The sequence below is a fragment of the Hipposideros armiger genome, unplaced genomic scaffold (assembly GCF_001890085.2).
Source record: "Hipposideros armiger isolate ML-2016 unplaced genomic scaffold, ASM189008v1 scaffold_124, whole genome shotgun sequence".
Classification (NCBI taxonomy): Eukaryota; Metazoa; Chordata; class Mammalia; order Chiroptera; family Hipposideridae; genus Hipposideros; species Hipposideros armiger.
The window spans coordinates 2,841,909-2,860,198 of NW_017731474.1; the positions used below are offsets into that span (position 1 = coordinate 2,841,909).

Here is an 18,290-nt window from a genome sequence, read left to right on the forward strand (position 1 = left end):
CACCTCCTGCCAGGAGAGTGTGAGGGTAAAATAAGACAATATGTTTAGTACTTGGTGGCTGTTCAGTCAACTACAGCATTTTCTGTTCAGTTTGCCCAGGGTTTTATCAGTTTTTCAACCTCTTATATAATAGAATGTATTGCAGGGGGCAGAAATGGCCCAAGAAGATTAGATTGAATAAATTAGACTCCATGTTCCTGTTATTGGTATGTCTTTATATAACAGGGCATCAAGACATATAAATGCACATTAATTTATGTATGCATATAGAGGTAATATACTTTCATTATAGATCTTTACAGAGGAAATGATTATAGTGATTATGTGGTTCTTCAGATTATAAAATACAAAATTGTGAGACTTTATGTTGTGCATATATTTCAACACAAAAACTATTTTTTATGTTAGAACAAAACATAATAAATCACCTAAAGGTCTCCCCCACCACACACACTCCCAAAGTACTGCCTTGCTCCAACAAGACCTAAGAGTTGAGCATCTCTGTCCTAATTATTTTTGCATAGTGAATTACTAGATAGTATCAAAAGTTACATTTAAATGCATGTTCCAAACTAATGAATAAAATACATTTGTTTGATAATTCACATTGGGCCCTCTTGTCTGTTTGGTGAATTAGCAAGGATTCCATTCAATATGTAATTGGGATGACATCATAGTTTAATTTGAACAGGAGCCAAAATTGGACTTTCTTCCTCACCTGCTCCTTAAATGAGGCTTCTATAAATAGTAAGACACTATTCAGTTAAAATCATGATACTCATTGTATTATAGGCTATGGCATATGAATGCAGCCATAACGCAAGACCTCAGATTTAGGGGTTTTAGGCTGCTCACAGTTCAGAAGATTTTCTCTGTTGTATTTATTTGTTTTTATAAAACAAGATTATTCAAAATAGGAGCAATACTTGACATACAGTAAACCCTCAACAAATATCTTTTGACGGGCTAACCTACTTGTGCGTTGATATGCTACTTTGAACTTAATTTTCTATCATACTTTAAAAAGTGTGGTAACCAGACCTTTAATTGTGAACTCAAAGTCTAGTTCAGTCTTGTGAGAGATTAAAAACTTGGAGAAGGTGTTGCAAAGTATGAGAAAGATGCGGGTAACGTTACAGAATTTGTCCTCTTAGAAAGGGTAAATGAGGTGGAAGGAGGAAAACCCAAGGACTTTTTTTAAGCTGGGTTTTCATCAAAAGGCGACTATCCAAATAAAGTAACTTCAATGTGCATGTTTTAAACAGAACAGTTTGCAGATGCCTTGACTGTCTGAAGGATAGTTCTGTCAGAAATTCCCAACTCCCTCTGTTCCCTTCACCAGCTCCCTCACAGAGCCACTCTTGGCACTTAGTACCTTCACCTGCTATGTGTGTGTGCGCGTGTGTGGCATGTCACAATACTGCTCTGGCTCCCCACACCCTCCCTCCAAGCCTTGTGTTTCTAGTTATTTGCTGGATATCTCAGTGAGGCATCATGAGTATATATTACTTCCACTTCATAGTTCAGTTCATCATAGCCACAAAATACTTCCCCAGACTAGATCTTCTTCCCTATTTGCCCATTTTTCAGTAACTACTGGTTGTTTCTTTTTTCCTGAAATCGGAAACTGAGTTGTTATTGGCTCTTTCCTCACTTCTCGTAAGTTGAGTCCTACAGAATTCTATATCCACCATTACTTCTGGCATGTTAACCTTCCCTTCGCCTGGTTCAGGTCCCCTATTGCCTCTCATCTAGATCATTGAAATGATTGTCTGTTATTTCTCCTATCACTCATACTCTTCGTTACCAAATTTATTCTATGAAGGGCTTTGCCCCAATAATATCCCCACCCCTTCTCCCCGCAAAGAAATACCTTCATTAAATTCTGTTTGTGAAGTTCTTGGTGGGGGTTGTGGGGGGGTTTGGGGTGGTAAATGTGTGTATTTTTTTTTTCCAGATGTGCTCAGGCCAGCTCTTCCAACCACTTACTATGGAGTCATTGCTGAATAAATGAATCCCTGGATTAAAACCAATCCAGAAATTACCCATATCACTTCACATCATTCTTTTAGAGCCCTTGTTCTTTGCCAGTCCCACCCCCTAGAATCATTTTTCCATCTTCCCCCCTCCTTGGTGAAATTTTTCCATTCTGTAAAATCCACCTCTAGTACCGTGTCTTATGAAACATAAGCTTTTTGAACCACCACAGAACTTTATACTTTGCATCTTCCAGCATTATCGTCACTTCTGTACTTTTCTCATCACACTTCCTACATGAGAAGCCATGTGTGGGCAAGGCCAGTGCCTTACCTGATTTTGTATCCTTAGCATGACACATAACAGAGTATGCGAATAGGAGATACTATTGGTGCATTTAATTGGGTAGGAAAAAAAAATAGTTCTTCAAGTTCAAGCCTGGGTTTCTTTGATTTCTAGAAAGGTTGACTTTGCTCATTCCAATACTTTTTGCTGTATACACATCAAAGAGTTTGTTGAAATCAGATAATAAGTCTGTACTAGAACTTGACTTCTTTCAGTCTTGAGTATCTTACATATACTTGCAGCAAACAGAGGGGCATATTATGTCCTTAGTGTACGTAGGCACTTGAAATTCTTAATAAGGGAACTCTAGGAGCATAGTAGGTGTTCACAGAGTGGTTGTGGTTGAGTTGAAGAATGCCCTATTGAAAATCTCGAAAGAAATTATGTGTCTGGTTTCTTAACTATTAGGCCCTTTAAAAACCATTTAGTGATTCTAGAGAGAGAAAGGATGTCTTTTCAAGTAAATTATCATTAAGAATGTATAGCACCATCTAAACTTGAAATAACCTTTCTTTCCCTTCCTTTAAAATTTAGTCTTCATGACCTCTTAATTGCTAAATCAATTAGCCTTTTTCTCGTCGTCATCCCTCAGAATCCCAACCTTCTCCATAAGCAATACTACTTCCCCTCCTTGCCTGAGCTGACACCTAGCTCTCTTGAGGGGACATATCCACCTGCAGCCCTCTAAGGAGTGCCCTTTCATTTGTTTCACACCCACAAACCTCAGCTCCACTGGTGGGGGTGATAAAGGTTATCTTCCCTCCCACCTGCCACTTCTCCAGTCTCTTCTAGAACTGAACTCCTACCTTTTTATGAAAACCCTGCACCTTTCAGGCTTATGCCATTGGACTCTACCTGCTCCTCCACCTTGTTGGAGTAATTGCCCCAATTCATTAAAGACTTGACACTGGCTTAAGGGTCTTCCTCCCCTCAGAGCCTGCCATCATCCTGGGTAACTGGTGTTCACAAGATCAGCCCCCCAGTAACCTTGTCTTGGGACTTAGACCCCATCATCTCTAGTGAACCTATGCCCTTCTCAACTTTAGTTATCTTCTTACAGACTCACAAAGAAGACCTTGTCATCATCCCTCACTGTGTCACCTTAGAAATCCAAATGTCCTATTCAGTAAAGCCTCCTCTACCTCCACCCAGCCAGATTGATTTTTTTCAATTGCAAACCTGTTCCTAGTTCTCTCACAGTCTCTCAAGCCCCAGCTACTGGCTTTTCCCCTAGATTGCTGCACTAGCCCCCGACTAGTTTCCCTTTTTTCATTCTGCCACCTACAATCCACTCTTCACCCAGCAACCAGAATGATCCTTTAAAACATTAACTGAATCGTGTCACTCTACTGCACAAGGCTTCAGTGACTTCCCATTCTACTCAGAATAATACCCACTCTCCTCATCACCACCTACAAGCCCTTTTAACATGGCTCCTGCCTCTCTTCTGTCTGTCATCCTCCACCAAATACACTCGCCTTCTTGCTCGGGTCTGCTTCAAGGACTTGGCATTGGCTGCCCCTCTCCCCGGCACCCCCGCCCCCAGATGTGCAAGACCTCTGTCCTTCAGGTTTCAGCACATATGCCATCTCAGACCTCTCTGCATCTTTTTATCTGTCTCGTTTATCTGAAAATAAAAGCGAGAGAGACAGCATTTAACCACCATTGAGGTTACTTATCTGCATTTATTGTATGTTTTCCATTCTAGGATGTATGCTTGGAAGGGTAGGGACTCTGTCTGTCTTATTCACCTCTGAGTCCACAGCACCTGATAGGACCTGGCTCATATTAGGCATTTAATAAATACTTTCCGACTAAATGGCTAATAAGCATTTCATCTGACTCTGGCCTTCAGTTTTCTGTACTCTTCCTGCTCGTGCCATCTTCCTTACTTCGCCTGGGAAGTTAATGCTCATTCTTCATATCACAGCCCCATTGCCGTTTTTCCTGTCCTTCTCTGTCAAATTCCCAGAGAACCATGGCACGAGCTGTTCATAGCATGGGCTAGCTGACATTTTTTCATGTTTGTTTTTGTGACTGTCTCACTAATGAATCTGCTTGCCCTCCCACCTGCTACCCTCCCGCCCCCGCAGGCTGTAACTTCAGGAGAACAGGTGGCATGTAGGGTTTTTCTTCCTGTTCTGTCCTCAGTCCCGTTGTACCCTCAAGCATGGTGCTTGGCACCCTGGGGTACCCAGGAATATGTGTTGAATGAATGAATCTCTTAGTAAGTTGTTACATAATGAACTATCTTCCATCTCCCCCCCCCCCCCNTTGGCACCCTGGGGTACCCAGGAATATGTGTTGAATGAATGAATCTCTTAGTAAGTTGTTACATAATGAACTATCTTCCATCTCCCCCCCCCCCCGTCCCCCTCCCGTTTCCACTTTATCCTCTCTCCTGGCTCTCTGCCTCCCTGACTGCTCTTGCTAGAGGTTCCTTAAATGCAAGCATTCTCTTAGTTTCTGCATCTGTTCTACTCATGGCATACTCTGCTCCAGGATTATTCTTTCTTCTTAGCTTATACTATCACTTCTTTGTGGATAACCAGACCTTGATCTGTCCTAACCAGACTTCTCTCCTGAATCACAGTACTTAACTTCTGGTTGGACTCTTTGGGTTCCCCATGCCCTCAAGTTGAAGAAAACCAAACCGTTTACCTCTTAACTTGTGTACCCTTTGGTTATGCTTCCCTGTCACCTTCTAATGTACTGCAGTCTACCTAGTTACCTGGGGTCCAAGCCTTACAATCCTCCTTAGGACCTCTCTCTCTCAGGTCCCACGTCCAGTGTCTGTCCAGGTCTATTGAGTTGACCAAAGAAACACCTGACATCTGTTGTCGTTTTAGCTTCACGCCTCCTTCCCTTTCAGCAAGTCTGACATGCTATTTCTCTCTTACAACCCAGTTCTGAGTCTTGCCCTGCAGTCTACAGAGAAAGAGAAAGCCCTCCATTGTCTGGTGCCACCTCTTTCTTAGCCATATGCATGCTTCATCCTTCATGGGGCCCCTCAGTCAGTTGTGGGCTGAATTTTGATGACTGTGACTAGCCTGTAGAGTTTTGCATTAAGTAACCATAAACTGTTGTAATTTGATTCTAAAACTTCTCTGCAGCTTGGCCCCAGCGCCTATCTTTTGTGTACCCACAAATGCTTTCTTTTGGTATGTCTTCCATAAACAGCACATTCCAAAGCTCCATGCCAAAGCAGAATGACATCATTTCCAAATGGACTTTGCCTATGATACCCTCAGGACAGGCCCAGTTCCCTCCCACCCACCGCTAACACCTCCTGCCTCCAGATGCATCATAACAGCCTCACTCGTTGTCCCCGCCCTGACTTCAGTGCCCTAAGAATAGAGAAGCCTGTTAAGGGAGATGTGCTAATTTAAATTTAGAACCAAATGTGTCACAACTGGAGGGTTTTCCCCAGAAACGAATTGGAGATAGAGCTGCTGATAGGTACTCAGGTGGTCTTTGGGCAGTCACACAGGGCACTTTTTCAGGTTCAGATTCCATTTAGGATTTGTTATTGTCAAGTCTGACAGGACTGTGTGTGTGTGTGTGTGTGTGTGTGTGTGTGTGCGTGTGTGTGTGTGTGTGAGAGATATCTGCCGTTTCACCATCTAGACCTGGAGACTCTCTAAAGTTTCATAATTTTGGTTTATTGATCTCCATTAGTAAGACATTTGATTGGCGTGATCTCTAGGCAAAAATCTCTCACCACAGGCTTCTGAATCCCCCACAGTAGAAGGCAGTGCAAGTTTGCAGCGAGCGTGCCCTGCAGGAGTAGGAACCATACTGGACATTGGCTATCTTATTTAATTCTCTGAAGTATAGGTAGCATTCTGTCCATTTTAAAGGTTCAGAGAGGCTAAGTAACTATTGATGTCACACAGTGGCTAGTGAAGAGTCAACCTGAAATGTCATCATAGATCTGTAACTCTGAAAATTATTATCTTTCTACTATACTAGGTAAATTTGACTTGTTTGCAAATCATAAGTAGCACTGAAAATGTTTTATCTCATTACACTGATCAGTTAAGTAACATTTTTTACATTCCCTTCTTCCTACCTTTTCTCCTCTCCTACTGCCTTAGAGCATACTCCTTCCACGTCACTGCAGATGGGCAGATGCAGCCTGTTCCTTTCCCCCCCGACGCCCTCATCGGACCCGGCATCCCCCGACACGCTCGCCAGATCAACACCCTGAACCACGGGGAGGTGGTGTGTGCAGTGACCATCAGCAACCCCACGAGACATGTGTACACGGGTGGGAAGGGCTGCGTCAAGGTCTGGGACATCAGCCACCCCGGCAACAAGAGCCCCGTCTCGCAGCTCGACTGTCTGGTGAGTGAAGCTCGGTGGACAGGGCTTAGCCCTTCATTCAGAAACGAGGACGGGGTGCTGAGAGACCTGGATAGACAAGCGACACGCAGTATTGATCCCAAGTGGGTAGTGGTTCTCAGTGGTTCGTGGTCTTTCACTTGGAGGTTGAGTGCTGACGAGGAGGTGTGTCGTCTTTCAGTTCCTCAAGGCGGAATTACCCCGTCGTTCACATGGCATGTGCACCAGGACAGGTTTCATTCAGCTTGCCCAGCACGTGGGAACAGGCAGACCGCTTGTTTTCCCATCTGATAAAGGAATATAACAAAAACTAAAAGCCCACGGTGGTTTCTGTGAGAGGGCACCTGTCACACTGAGACAAGAGTAACTCGATACTTCATGTGGCAAACCCTAGACACCCCCTTAGCTGCTTCATGGCTATCTGTTTTTGAGTTATTTAGGAAATTTCACCTTGATGTTGTTTCTTAGACCAGCAGTAGGATTTTTGCTACAGCCTGCAGCTAGGTCAGTTTAACATGATAAATGTACGTGGAGTCCCATACATAACCTCATGAGCTGGGAGGAAGTGTTTTTTCTGTCGCTTAGCACTCTGATCCTGTCTGCCTCCAATTAATGCTGCTGCTTAATCAATAAAACCCAGGACGCCCTTGAGCCAGGTAATGCAGGGCCAGGTGAATGGAAGAGACTGTTAGATTTCGAACCCCCTGGCAGATTGGGCAGCAGTAGCAGGACCTTTCCCCAGCCAGGTTGACTGTACTAGGCGTGGCAACTCCAGGATTGTGAGGGCTGCTGCCTTAGTACTACGCGCCTGTGCACAAATGACTCAGGCAGCTGGTTGATGTGGTGGTGGTGGGAGTGGGTCTAGATCTTTGCATTTACATGCTAATTAAGATTAAATATCTCAGTACTAAATTTTGTAGATCAAGTTTAAGTACTTCCCTAATTTCATGTAATTTTCTAGCATTAATCTACTTTGTCATTGTCATAAGTAAAAATGGCTCATTAAAACCAGGAGGGAACACAATACTTTTATGGATTTCTACTCTCATGTTAATGCTGTTTTCCTTTCCTCATGAGTAATCTCTTGATGGTTTTTGTCTCTGTAGAACAGGGATAACTACATCCGTTCCTGCCGATTGCTCCCTGATGGTCGCACCCTAATTGTGGGAGGGGAAGCCAGCACTCTGTCCATTTGGGACCTGGCCGCTCCCACCCCGCGTATCAAGGCGGAGCTGACGTCCTCGGCCCCCGCCTGCTACGCCCTGGCCATCAGCCCCGACTCCAAGGTCTGCTTCTCCTGCTGCAGCGACGGCAACATTGCCGTGTGGGACCTGCACAACCAGACGCTGGTGAGGTGGGTCAGCAGGATGCTCACCAGGACGAGAGGAAGAGCTGGCTTTACCACTTGTGCTGGAGATGTGTGCGTGCGTGCGTGCGTGCGTGCGTGTGTGTGTGTCTAAAAGGTGAAATACATCTTACTTAAAAATTTTTCAGAACAGGCTCATTTTAAGATAACAGAAACAAATGATTAATCTGTTTTCTGCATTATTTGAATTTTATTAAATGAGGGGTTGTTTTCTTTCTTTCTTTTTTAACTTTATACTGAGCATCACCAATTCAGGTTTTAAAAAACTGAGGTCACTTTTATGTTCATAAGGTTCCTGTGACCTCATGAGCTCGTTAAACCTGTAATTTTCCATCTGTGCCTGCTAAAAACTGTCATTGTCAATAAACACTCATTGAGAGGATTCATAGTACATAGTCCTATTTTTGGTACTATATGTATCTGACACGTCCATTTCTTCAGAAAATTATTATTGAGCACCTACCATGTCCCCCCAGCATTGTGTTTGGTGCTGTTCACCCTGAAAAGGTCTGGATTACCTATAGTCCCACCTTTAAGGATGGATAGACATAACTATGATGTCTGTTTAGAAATGAGATTGCATAGGATTGTTGTTGATAGGTCAAGTCCTGAAACAAGTCTCCAGATGTCAGCACCTGAGAGCAGGAAACAAGAGGTGTGATCCGTAAATGGTATGAGAAGGTTGTAATCAAGCGTAGCTACAAGCCGGGGAACGTGCAAGGGGAAGAGGCCTCGACTGCCTATCTGTAAGATATTTTGCGGGACTGAGCTCTGTATATGATTCCAGAAACAAAACTTTTGTTCCTCTTGAGTAGGGCTGTTACAAGGAACTACTTCTAATCCCTTCTTCCCCTTAGTGTCTTTTGCACAATTTGTCAGCTCCTGGTGATGCTGAGTCACCCTCAGGTTCTGTCCTCGTGCCTTTCCTGAGAGCGTGGCCTTCTGGTCTTGCACAGCCACCTACAGTTGCATTTGTTGCTCCCCAGCAGAGTGGGTTCTGCTCCCTGCACCCAGCCCCGTAGCTTTGTAGACAGGAAATACTCCTTAAACTCTCTCCTTCGTATCACAGTGATAGACTAGGTCTCAGAACACATCTTGGATTAGTTCATATACATGTTGCTGTGCATTTTCTTTTGTTTATTTCAGTTGGAGATTTTTTTCCCATCAGCTACATCATGCTTTAGCATAAGAGTAATTTTAAATACTTCTAGTGTTCAAAAATAAACAGTACAAGAAATTCACCATCTCAGTTAAACTTTAATCTACCCTGTTTCCCCGAAAATAAGACCTAGCCGGAAAAATAAGCCCTCACATGATTTTAGGTGCCAAAATATGGCACCTTGGCATATTGAATATTTTAAGCTGAAAGAGTTTGTGGAAAAGGCACCCTTCTCTCTGAAACAAGTCATAAAACCCTCATGTGAGGGGTGCGTGCCCTCCGTATCCTGGAGGAATCATGCTATGGCTTCTTCTCTGGCTAGGTCTTATTTTTGGGGAAACATGGTATGTATACACTTTGTTATTACTTTGAATAATTAGAAAACATAATACACCAAAATGAAATCTGCAAATAAGACCTTTAATGAAGTTGATTGCTGAGTCATTCTAGAAATGTCAAGGATTTTCCCTCCATTTTGACATTTTCAGGCAATTCCAGGGCCACACAGACGGGGCCAGCTGTATTGACATTTCTAACGATGGCACCAAGCTCTGGACGGGCGGCTTGGACAACACGGTCAGATCCTGGGACCTGCGCGAAGGGCGGCAGCTGCAGCAGCACGACTTCACCTCTCAGGTACAGCCCTGTGCCTGTGACATTTCAGAAGACACGGTTATGTGAAATACATGACACACTTAAGAAGGAGTAATTCCTTTACCATGTGATGAAGTCACTTTTGACTCGATTAGAAAGCTGAAAATTTCATTGTTTTCTGTCAGAATACAATAGTATATATTTTATTAAAGGATTAAGAATCTCATTATAAGGTTTCAGCAGGTTTTTATTTCAAAGTCCATCTGCACATATTTGAATTTTACATAACTGATTAGTAAGTTATGCTGTGGAGACCTGGCCCATTACTTTGGGATCACTCATTTATTTGGCTTTGATTTCTTCCTGTACAATTCCAGTTACCTTGATTTCCTTCATAATGTAAGTAATATCCCAGAAGAAACAATACCACCCAGTTAAAGGAAGTATGTCCCCTGTAGCCACCATCACTTTCACCGTTTTAATTCTAGATCTTTTCTTTGGGCTACTGCCCAACCGGAGAGTGGCTCGCAGTGGGGATGGAGAACAGTAATGTGGAAGTGCTCCATGTCACCAAGCCAGACAAATACCAGCTGCACCTTCACGAGAGCTGTGTGCTGTCGCTCAAGTTTGCCCATTGCGGTAAGCAAGCCCTCCTGTCCACTCCCTCTCAGCCAGCATCACTCCTTCCTTCCGCCCTCCTGCTGATTCATTTTAAGCTAGGTCCCTTAACTCATTAACGTGTCCCTCTTCAAAATTATATTCCTGATACATGCCTACTTCCCTAATGCCACGTAACTTTTTGGCATTAACCCACTTTGTCCTTTTCATAAGTATAAATGACTCACTAAACCTAGGACAGTGGGCTTTATTTTTCCGGTGAAAAGAAACACTTGTTTGTTGTAAATTTGATGGGTTTTCTGTGAATAACTTGATACTTTGTAAAGCAAATCTCAGTTGTCTGTCAAAGTAACACGAACATTGCTTTTTTTGAAACCTTCTTCCTGTAGGCAAATGGTTTGTAAGCACTGGAAAGGACAACCTTCTGAATGCCTGGAGAACACCTTATGGGGCCAGTATATTCCAGGTAACACTTAACTGGTTTAGCGTCACTTACAGTGTGCTCACCACGTGGTAGTTGTTTAACCAAACTCTCTCTGTGCGTTCTCTCAGGTTAATAATACATGTTAAGTGTCTAGGAGGTAGGAGCTAGTATTAATCCCACTGCGCAGAGAAGAAAACTGCCTGAGGGAGGCTGATGTCACAGCCACAGCCGTGGAGCTGGGTGTCTTCTCCAGTCCTCTCAGCCCAGAGCTAAGATGTGCCCGCTGCATTGACCAGCTCTTCCTGCCTCAGTGCCTTTTTATATGCTGGAGCACAGATTTGATGTCTCTGTGAAAATTTTTTTTGCGTTGTCTATTTTAAATTTTTATGTTTAAAATTTGAACATTTTGCTGACTAGTCTTAGTAGTATTGTTATTTCTTTACCCAAAGAAGAGTGTTATGGAAAAGTTTGATAAATCTTGATTAATTTTATAAACTTTTATTCTTCTTATTGACTCAGTGGTACTTTGTGTAGTTTGTGAAATTATTTGTAGGAGAAACAAATTGTAGACATGATACACACACAGTCTCTTCTCTCTCTCTCTTAATAATAGGTGAGAATTTCATAGGCAAGTTTAAAAAGACTTCCCATTATAATCTTCTATATTTAGGATGTTATTTTTTAGGCGTTCTTTTTTTAGGAATAATGTAACAGATCTGCAGTTTTCTTGACCATGTGGTATTAAGTCATCATAAAGTAGATTATAATTCAGTTGAAACCAAAAATACATATTTTGAGTGAAAATACTGTGCAACATAAAAATAGCTTGATACTGTCATGAAATTTATACTCTAATACAGTTGGGTGGTTTTTTTTGTATTGTAGGTCACAACTTTTTAAATTGTCCCAACTAGAACTTTAAAAAAAAAAAAAATATATATATATATATATATATATATATATATATATATATATATATATATTAGAGTGCATCTTTTGTAATCAGTGTAAGTATTATATCTTAGGTGTCTACTTGGTTGTGAAGTAAAACATAATTCAGGTTGGTTGCAATCAAAAAATTTGAGAAGCACTAGTAGTAGGTTAGCAGCTGCATGTCAAACATTCATTTTTTTTTAAGTGTTCAAAGTCCTAGTTAAAATCCTTTGGGTTTTTTGTTTGTTTGTATGTGTGTGTGTATGTTTGTGAGTTTGTTAGCATAATTCAGTAAAAGTTAACCACGAACCCTTTGTAGTTAGTGCATTTGAACAAGGTACCCAGAACTGGAAGCACAGTACATTTTCCTTTCTAACTATGAACCCCTCCCCTCTAGCATATTTGTGTTCTATTTTTACACAGGGGAAAATCAGGCTTTATTTTAGAAATATTTGTCGATTCCCTGCCAAAAATGTAGTGTCCACTCCTCTTACCCATGTATTAATTACCTCAACTTGAACGCTGCGGCAACCTTCTAGAGGGGGCAGGCAGGTTAGGTGTCCTTATCTGTTTGCCTTTGTAAGGAAACTGAGGCTCGGACAGGTTAAGTGATTTGGCTGCTGTCTCACAGCTCCATCTAAATGCAAGACATCTGAGTGTAGTTCAAGGTTTTCATACTAAGAATACTCGGCTCTTAACTATCTAGAGAACAGGATTTTAAATACGGCCTTGCTTCATCAGCAAAGGTGCTTGTACCACTGACTTGCCTGGGACCTGGTGTCCCTGGTGCAAGAGCCTGTAGGCTAACTTGGGTGAGGTGCCCCTTAGGAGGGCACCTGCTCAGCCGTTTTAAGGAAGCACCTTTCCTCGCTTGGGCTCCTATTTGGTCAACGGAACACGTCGTGCTTCGTTTTGCTCCACGTCCTCCAGTCCTGCCTCTCAGTAGTCACGGCTTTCTCTTGCAGTGCTTAACATTTTTCTTCATGTGTTTTTATCCTAGTCCAAAGAATCCTCATCGGTGCTTAGCTGTGACATCTCTGTGGATGATAAATACATTGTCACTGGCTCTGGGGATAAGAAGGCCACGGTTTATGAAGTTATTTATTAAGGACAAATCTTCATGCTAACTGGACTCCTCCTTGTAGCACTTTGTTCTATCACCCCCCCCCCCAAAAAAAAACACAAAACCCCGCATCTAAAACCAAGAATTTCAAATACTCATTACAGTTGTGGTGTTTAATCCCCTTCCTTCCCCTCACTTCCTTCTTGCTGTTGAATTGTGAATACTCATTAAGAACCTGTGATACCAAATCTTCAGCTATCTACTTGGAAGAACATGGAATAACCATACTTACCAGTGAACGGAATCTTTAATTATGTATTATATCTGTAATATATTTATTTTGTTTAAAGAAGGCTTTCTAACAATGACCTACTAAATAAAGCTGTCTGCTCCTGCATTGATAATGAGGATGCGTTGTATTTGATACCCCTCCCCCCCCCCTTTTTTTGGCAAAGGAGGGGAAAGGAAGGTTTAAAATAATTGATTAAAAATGTCACTAAATGTAGACTAATGACTGTATAGAGATGTGAAATGTATAATTACATATGGAAGCAATATGTTGCTGTGTTAGATTTTGTTTTTGTTTTTCTACTTATTTTTAAAATGTTTGGAATTTTGAACAATTGGAACATGACAGGCCACGTCATATTCATTTGAGTCTATTTGAACAACTTTAACCAATATACCTATAGCTTTAGATAATATTCGATAAAAGTAATTGGACTATTTCCTTTTCCTTTTTCTTTTTTTTTTTTTTGACTTGTTGATAAGTGTCTTTGTAATATGTTTTTAATTCTTTTTTTTATTGTAGTATAGACAGATGAACAAATCAAATTTGGCCTCAAAGAGAGAACTTAATCCCTTCTGGATATTTTTGCCACATTTCTTTGCAAAGGGAGATGTTTATCTTTGGGCAGTTTTGTCATTAGGAGAGATTATGGGCTATTTTTTGGCATGTTCTTTGGAAACTGCACAGATTCCTCCCGCTGTGCAAATCAAGTCTTTTACAAAACAAGGACAACAGAGGAGGATTTGCAAGGACCTCTCTCTGCAAACCAGAAAGAATGGACTCTCACCTGCGACGAGGACTTGCTTTCTTTACCTCCAGTTCTTTCCATGTCTTAGTTGGATGTCCCCAAAATGGACACAGGCTGTGCCGTTGTGCCAGAAACATTGTGTTATCTTTTATGTTGTTGTTGTTGCTGTTAAACTATGATATGTGACTCCTTTTTTTATTATTTTTTGTTTGAATGCTTTAAAAATCTTTTTAAGTCTGTGGATCTGCTGATGTACAGTGCCTTTGCTGCTATGGATCAAAATCAAGAGAACTGTGTAGATACACTTTATTGTATAAGTAGAAAATTCCTTAATTTCATACTAGAAATGGATGGATGCTGCAAGTTGAAATGGACTGTCCATTGACGTTCCTAATGTGGTAGCAGAAAAAAAATGGTGTCTTAAGTGCTTAGTGTTTGATGTCATTAACAGTTTCGTAAAACTCTACAGTGTAGAAAGATTTTGATACTAAACTGTGCATTGTACATAGTTCTAATGCATTGTATTGACCACCAGTACTTCTATAATGGTAGATTGTTTGTGCATTCAGACTTTTAAGCATTAAACATAAATAACTTCTAGTATGCTTATTTCTAATTCTTTGTTTTGCTGGTGTTAGTTTATTTTTTTATCTTGGACTGTGCCACTCCTAGCTATTAAAAATGATTAGTTTTTTGCAAAGGAGATTACTGTTCAACTAATGTGGGGTTTTTATTGTTGCTATTTTAGTTTTGTTTTTATTTTTACTTGAGAAGAGCTAGAAGGAAGAGCAGATAGAAGTTTTCAATGACAGGTTGCTACCAAATGTTTATTGAGTCCCTCTTTGGTTTATAAAAATAATGCCTATCAAAAAGTTGTGATGTTACTCAAAGCCATGGTGCTTTAGAACTGTGCTGTTCAATATGGTTGCCACTCGCCATTTGTGCCTTTTACGTTTATTAAAATTAGAAATTGTTTATTAGTCACACTCGTTAGTGTGGCATTTCGAGTGGTCAGTAGCCACACATGGCTGTTGGCGACTGTGTTGGATGACATGGTTTTATAGAACATTTCCATTATCACAGTAAGTTCTGTGTGACCAACACAGCTGTGGAGTTAGTCTGCACATATCACTTCCAGCCATTCGGGTTTGAGAAACATTTCCAACACAAGGCACTGAAGCCTTTGAACATACAAGGCCTCTTGGACCGCTGCTGGTTGGGTGTGAAGATTCAGCAGGAGGAGGCGCTTAAAGAATCGTAAATACCTGGGACTCTTCATCTGACATTTGAAGGCTCCACTGGGTAGAAGGCTGGGAGTTGGGGGCCCCTGGTGGTCTGGAGTGTGCTCGGTGATCAGCTCTAAGAGGTACTGACTCTGTGTTGAGAGTTGAGCAGTGTTCATCAGCGGAGTTGGAGAAGCACTTCAAATATGAGTACTATGAGCGCTGCTCCATCAGATAATATTCTGAAAGCATTCTTACCTCAATATCTGTGTATCCTCATTAAAACTTCTTAAAAAGTGAGAGATTTAGAGTAAAATAAAAATCACTTTAGCAAAAAGAGATGACACTTGTATAATACTGCATTTATACTTTCAGAAAGAGGGTGCCTGCTTCAAGAAATTAAAATTTCCGTTTGGTGCCTAATAGGTCAAGCCTGTCATGCGCTTCAGTGTTCTCTTTAGGGAGAGCCAAGTCGTTTTGTCTCTTGTACTGGATTAAAAATTAAGATGAGTGCATAAATAGACCTACCTTTTTTAAACAAATAGGCATCTATTTCCTCTCATTGTCAGAGTTTTATCAGATTAGATTTTTTTCATTGATGTAAGTCTCAGGCCTGGATTGATCTGCATAGAAGTCTTGCTGTTGTTGATGTAATTATAACTTGGTTTGCCGTAGTTTTTACTCCAAGTGTGGCTTTGCAGAGTCCGAAGAACAACAAAGATAGGAATCACCCCGAACCGGGGAAAATTTAGTTTCAATGAAAGAACAGTGTTGTAGGACTGGAAGATTGACTTAAGTGAAACTACCAAGAAATAAGGGGAAAAGAAAACAAAAACAGATTAAAGAAGCCATCAAGACCTTCTGAAGACTGACAGGTCAAATGTAAAGTAACAATCTCTAAGATCTTCAAGTTTCTACAGAGACACATCTCACTTTGGGGCCACTACTTAGCAAGGTGGCTGCTTGGGCAGCATGCTACAAAAGCCTTGTCCCGGAATAGTGTGTGCCAAAACTAACTGCAGCCCGGAACATCTGCAGGTGATGGGAATTTGACAGCCAGGGGCTATCCAGAAGCAGTTTCAAACCACCTCACATAGCTTTGAAATTCTGGGACAACACAGCCAAGAGTAAGGGAAACTGCCATCCCCCAGTCAGAAGGCAACATTCTGGACCAAGGAGCAATGTGCATGGGAGACGGAGCAGCGAGGTCATCAACGATGCCCTCAGCTGTCAACTCGGCCACTTTGCATCCTCCGTCTGGACATTCTTGCGCTTGGGTTGTGTTAACACACAAAATGTTCAGCATGGGATATTTTTCAACTGACCATTGTTGGCAGTTGTAAGGAAATCGGTACTGGAATTCCATGCTCAGCATTAGGAAGCAATTACAACATTACAAAGACATTGATACAAAAAAAAAGATCTTTCTTTGACATTCTGGGATGTTCATTTCTGTAACCACCCAGCTCCTGGGCAACCTGTAGAGTAGCGTGTTTCAACAATGAACTCTGGATTCTGCCACCCCTCAAGTTTCTCACTGGGGCATCAGCAATGGCTAGCAGCCATCCCTGTTCTTTTGAACTAATTGTATTTATTTGCCTTTCAGTTCAAACTTCCATTCAGAACTGATCATGGAAATGGCTTATTTTCGATAACCCGAGCACATCAGAAAACCTCTCATGGATTAGAACATTTTTAACAGCGATGGTATCATAATGGTAGGAACCGACTCTCGTTTTTTTTTTGTTTTTTTTTTATTATTAGTTTCAGGTGTACAAAACAATGCAATAGTTATCCTTTTCACCCCTCACAAACTGACTTGTTATAAGCTGCTGTTAACATTTTATTTTAGTATTTGGGCTTTTGGCAGCAAGTGAGAACCCTGGGTCCCAAATAGAATTAGTGGGGGAGCTGGTCTAGTTTACCTCTCCCCAGGGAAGGAAATTCTCAGCTGGGACCTTAGATATTTGTCCTGCAGAGAAGGAGAATTCCCGCAGGGCTGCCTGTGGTCCAGGGGAAAACCATGAGCACAAGTATTTTCACAAAAGTTGTCCCATTTGATCTCACAGCAGGCCTAGACAGGCTGGATGCTGGAATACTGAACTTAAACAGAGCGCACAAAGAATAGGAAATAAAAAGTGATTTACCCAAATATCCTCCCCTCCCAAGGAGGACCAGCAGACCTGAACCCCAGGGCTCCGAACTTGCCGTCAGAACTCTGTGCCTGCTGCCCAAATGGTAGATTGGAAGAAAAACGGAATAGGAGTGTCCCAGACCCTTCCACCTCACTGGTCTTCGCCTCTCAGTTTCACACAACTTAACTAGCTGGAAATTTCGGCATCACAGAATTTCCTGAAGGCTGCTTAAATCATGACAGATTGTCTGTGATGTGCGTACCTACTGTGGACCAAATGTGGTACATACAAGGCAAAAATCCACTCGTGGTTCAAGTGGGCTCCCCCAGGCATGACCCTGGTGACACCAGGCATCTTACTGCCTCAGGCAGAGAGCCTCACCCATTAACTTCACATTGCGGCTGGATGAGAACATCCAGAACTAACAAGTTTTATGTTATTTTGGAAGAAGAGTTAAACTCCCATAAACGGCATGCTTTATTTGACTTGAGCCCAGCAAAATAAATACACACACGCTAGAAGATACTTGTGAGGTATTTGGGTTTTGAGAATTTGGGCAGTAAATTTTTGGACTGTTTAGGTAGCGTCCTAACTAATGCCCAGATGGATTTTAGTGGCTCAGCTTACCCCCAGACCTAGGTAGCAGCTGGCCATTTCCCGATCTTTACTAGATATTCCACAGCCTCTTCTAAAAGTACTGTAGGTGGTACCCTGCCCATATTGTGTCATGTGGCAGAAACTGAGTTGAGCTAGAGATTTTTGTTCTCCCAGGAGGTGGGGAAGTAGCAGAATGAGTTAGTGGTGGGAACTAAGTCAAAGATAGAAGGCTGCAGGCCCTGTGATCACAAGGGCTCCCGCAAAGAAAACTCGGGTTAGCGTGTGTCCTTCCGCCCAGCCCAGCATTGCAGGGACCGGAAAAGACACCGACCAGAGCCATCACGGGGGATGGAATGACAGCCCCGAACCACCATGCAGCCAGCAGAGCAGTTTTCTTTATAGGATAACTTCTCATTAATTGAAGAAATTCAGTCCATTGCCTATTTGCCCCCAAAGAGTTTAGCTTAAATGCTAA

General features: G+C 41.9%; 1 protein-coding gene across 3 annotated transcripts in view; it reads left to right on the forward strand.

The window, feature by feature from the left end:
- TLE4 (TLE family member 4, transcriptional corepressor) overlaps positions 1 to 14,460 on the forward strand; it is a 141,552-nt gene extending 127,092 nt beyond the window's left edge. For all 3 annotated transcript variants that reach the window (XM_019648301.1, XM_019648302.1, XM_019648303.1), the window contains 6 exons: positions 6,420 to 6,669; positions 7,773 to 8,020; positions 9,680 to 9,827; positions 10,274 to 10,424; positions 10,793 to 10,869; positions 12,761 to 14,460. In XM_019648301.1, coding sequence (XP_019503846.1) covers positions 6,420 to 6,669; positions 7,773 to 8,020; positions 9,680 to 9,827; positions 10,274 to 10,424; positions 10,793 to 10,869; positions 12,761 to 12,868 — 982 coding nt within the window. In that variant the 3' untranslated portion in view covers positions 12,869 to 14,460. The remainder of the gene's footprint in view (positions 1 to 6,419; positions 6,670 to 7,772; positions 8,021 to 9,679; positions 9,828 to 10,273; positions 10,425 to 10,792; positions 10,870 to 12,760) is intronic.
- Positions 14,461 to 18,290: the final 3,830 nt, after the last annotated feature.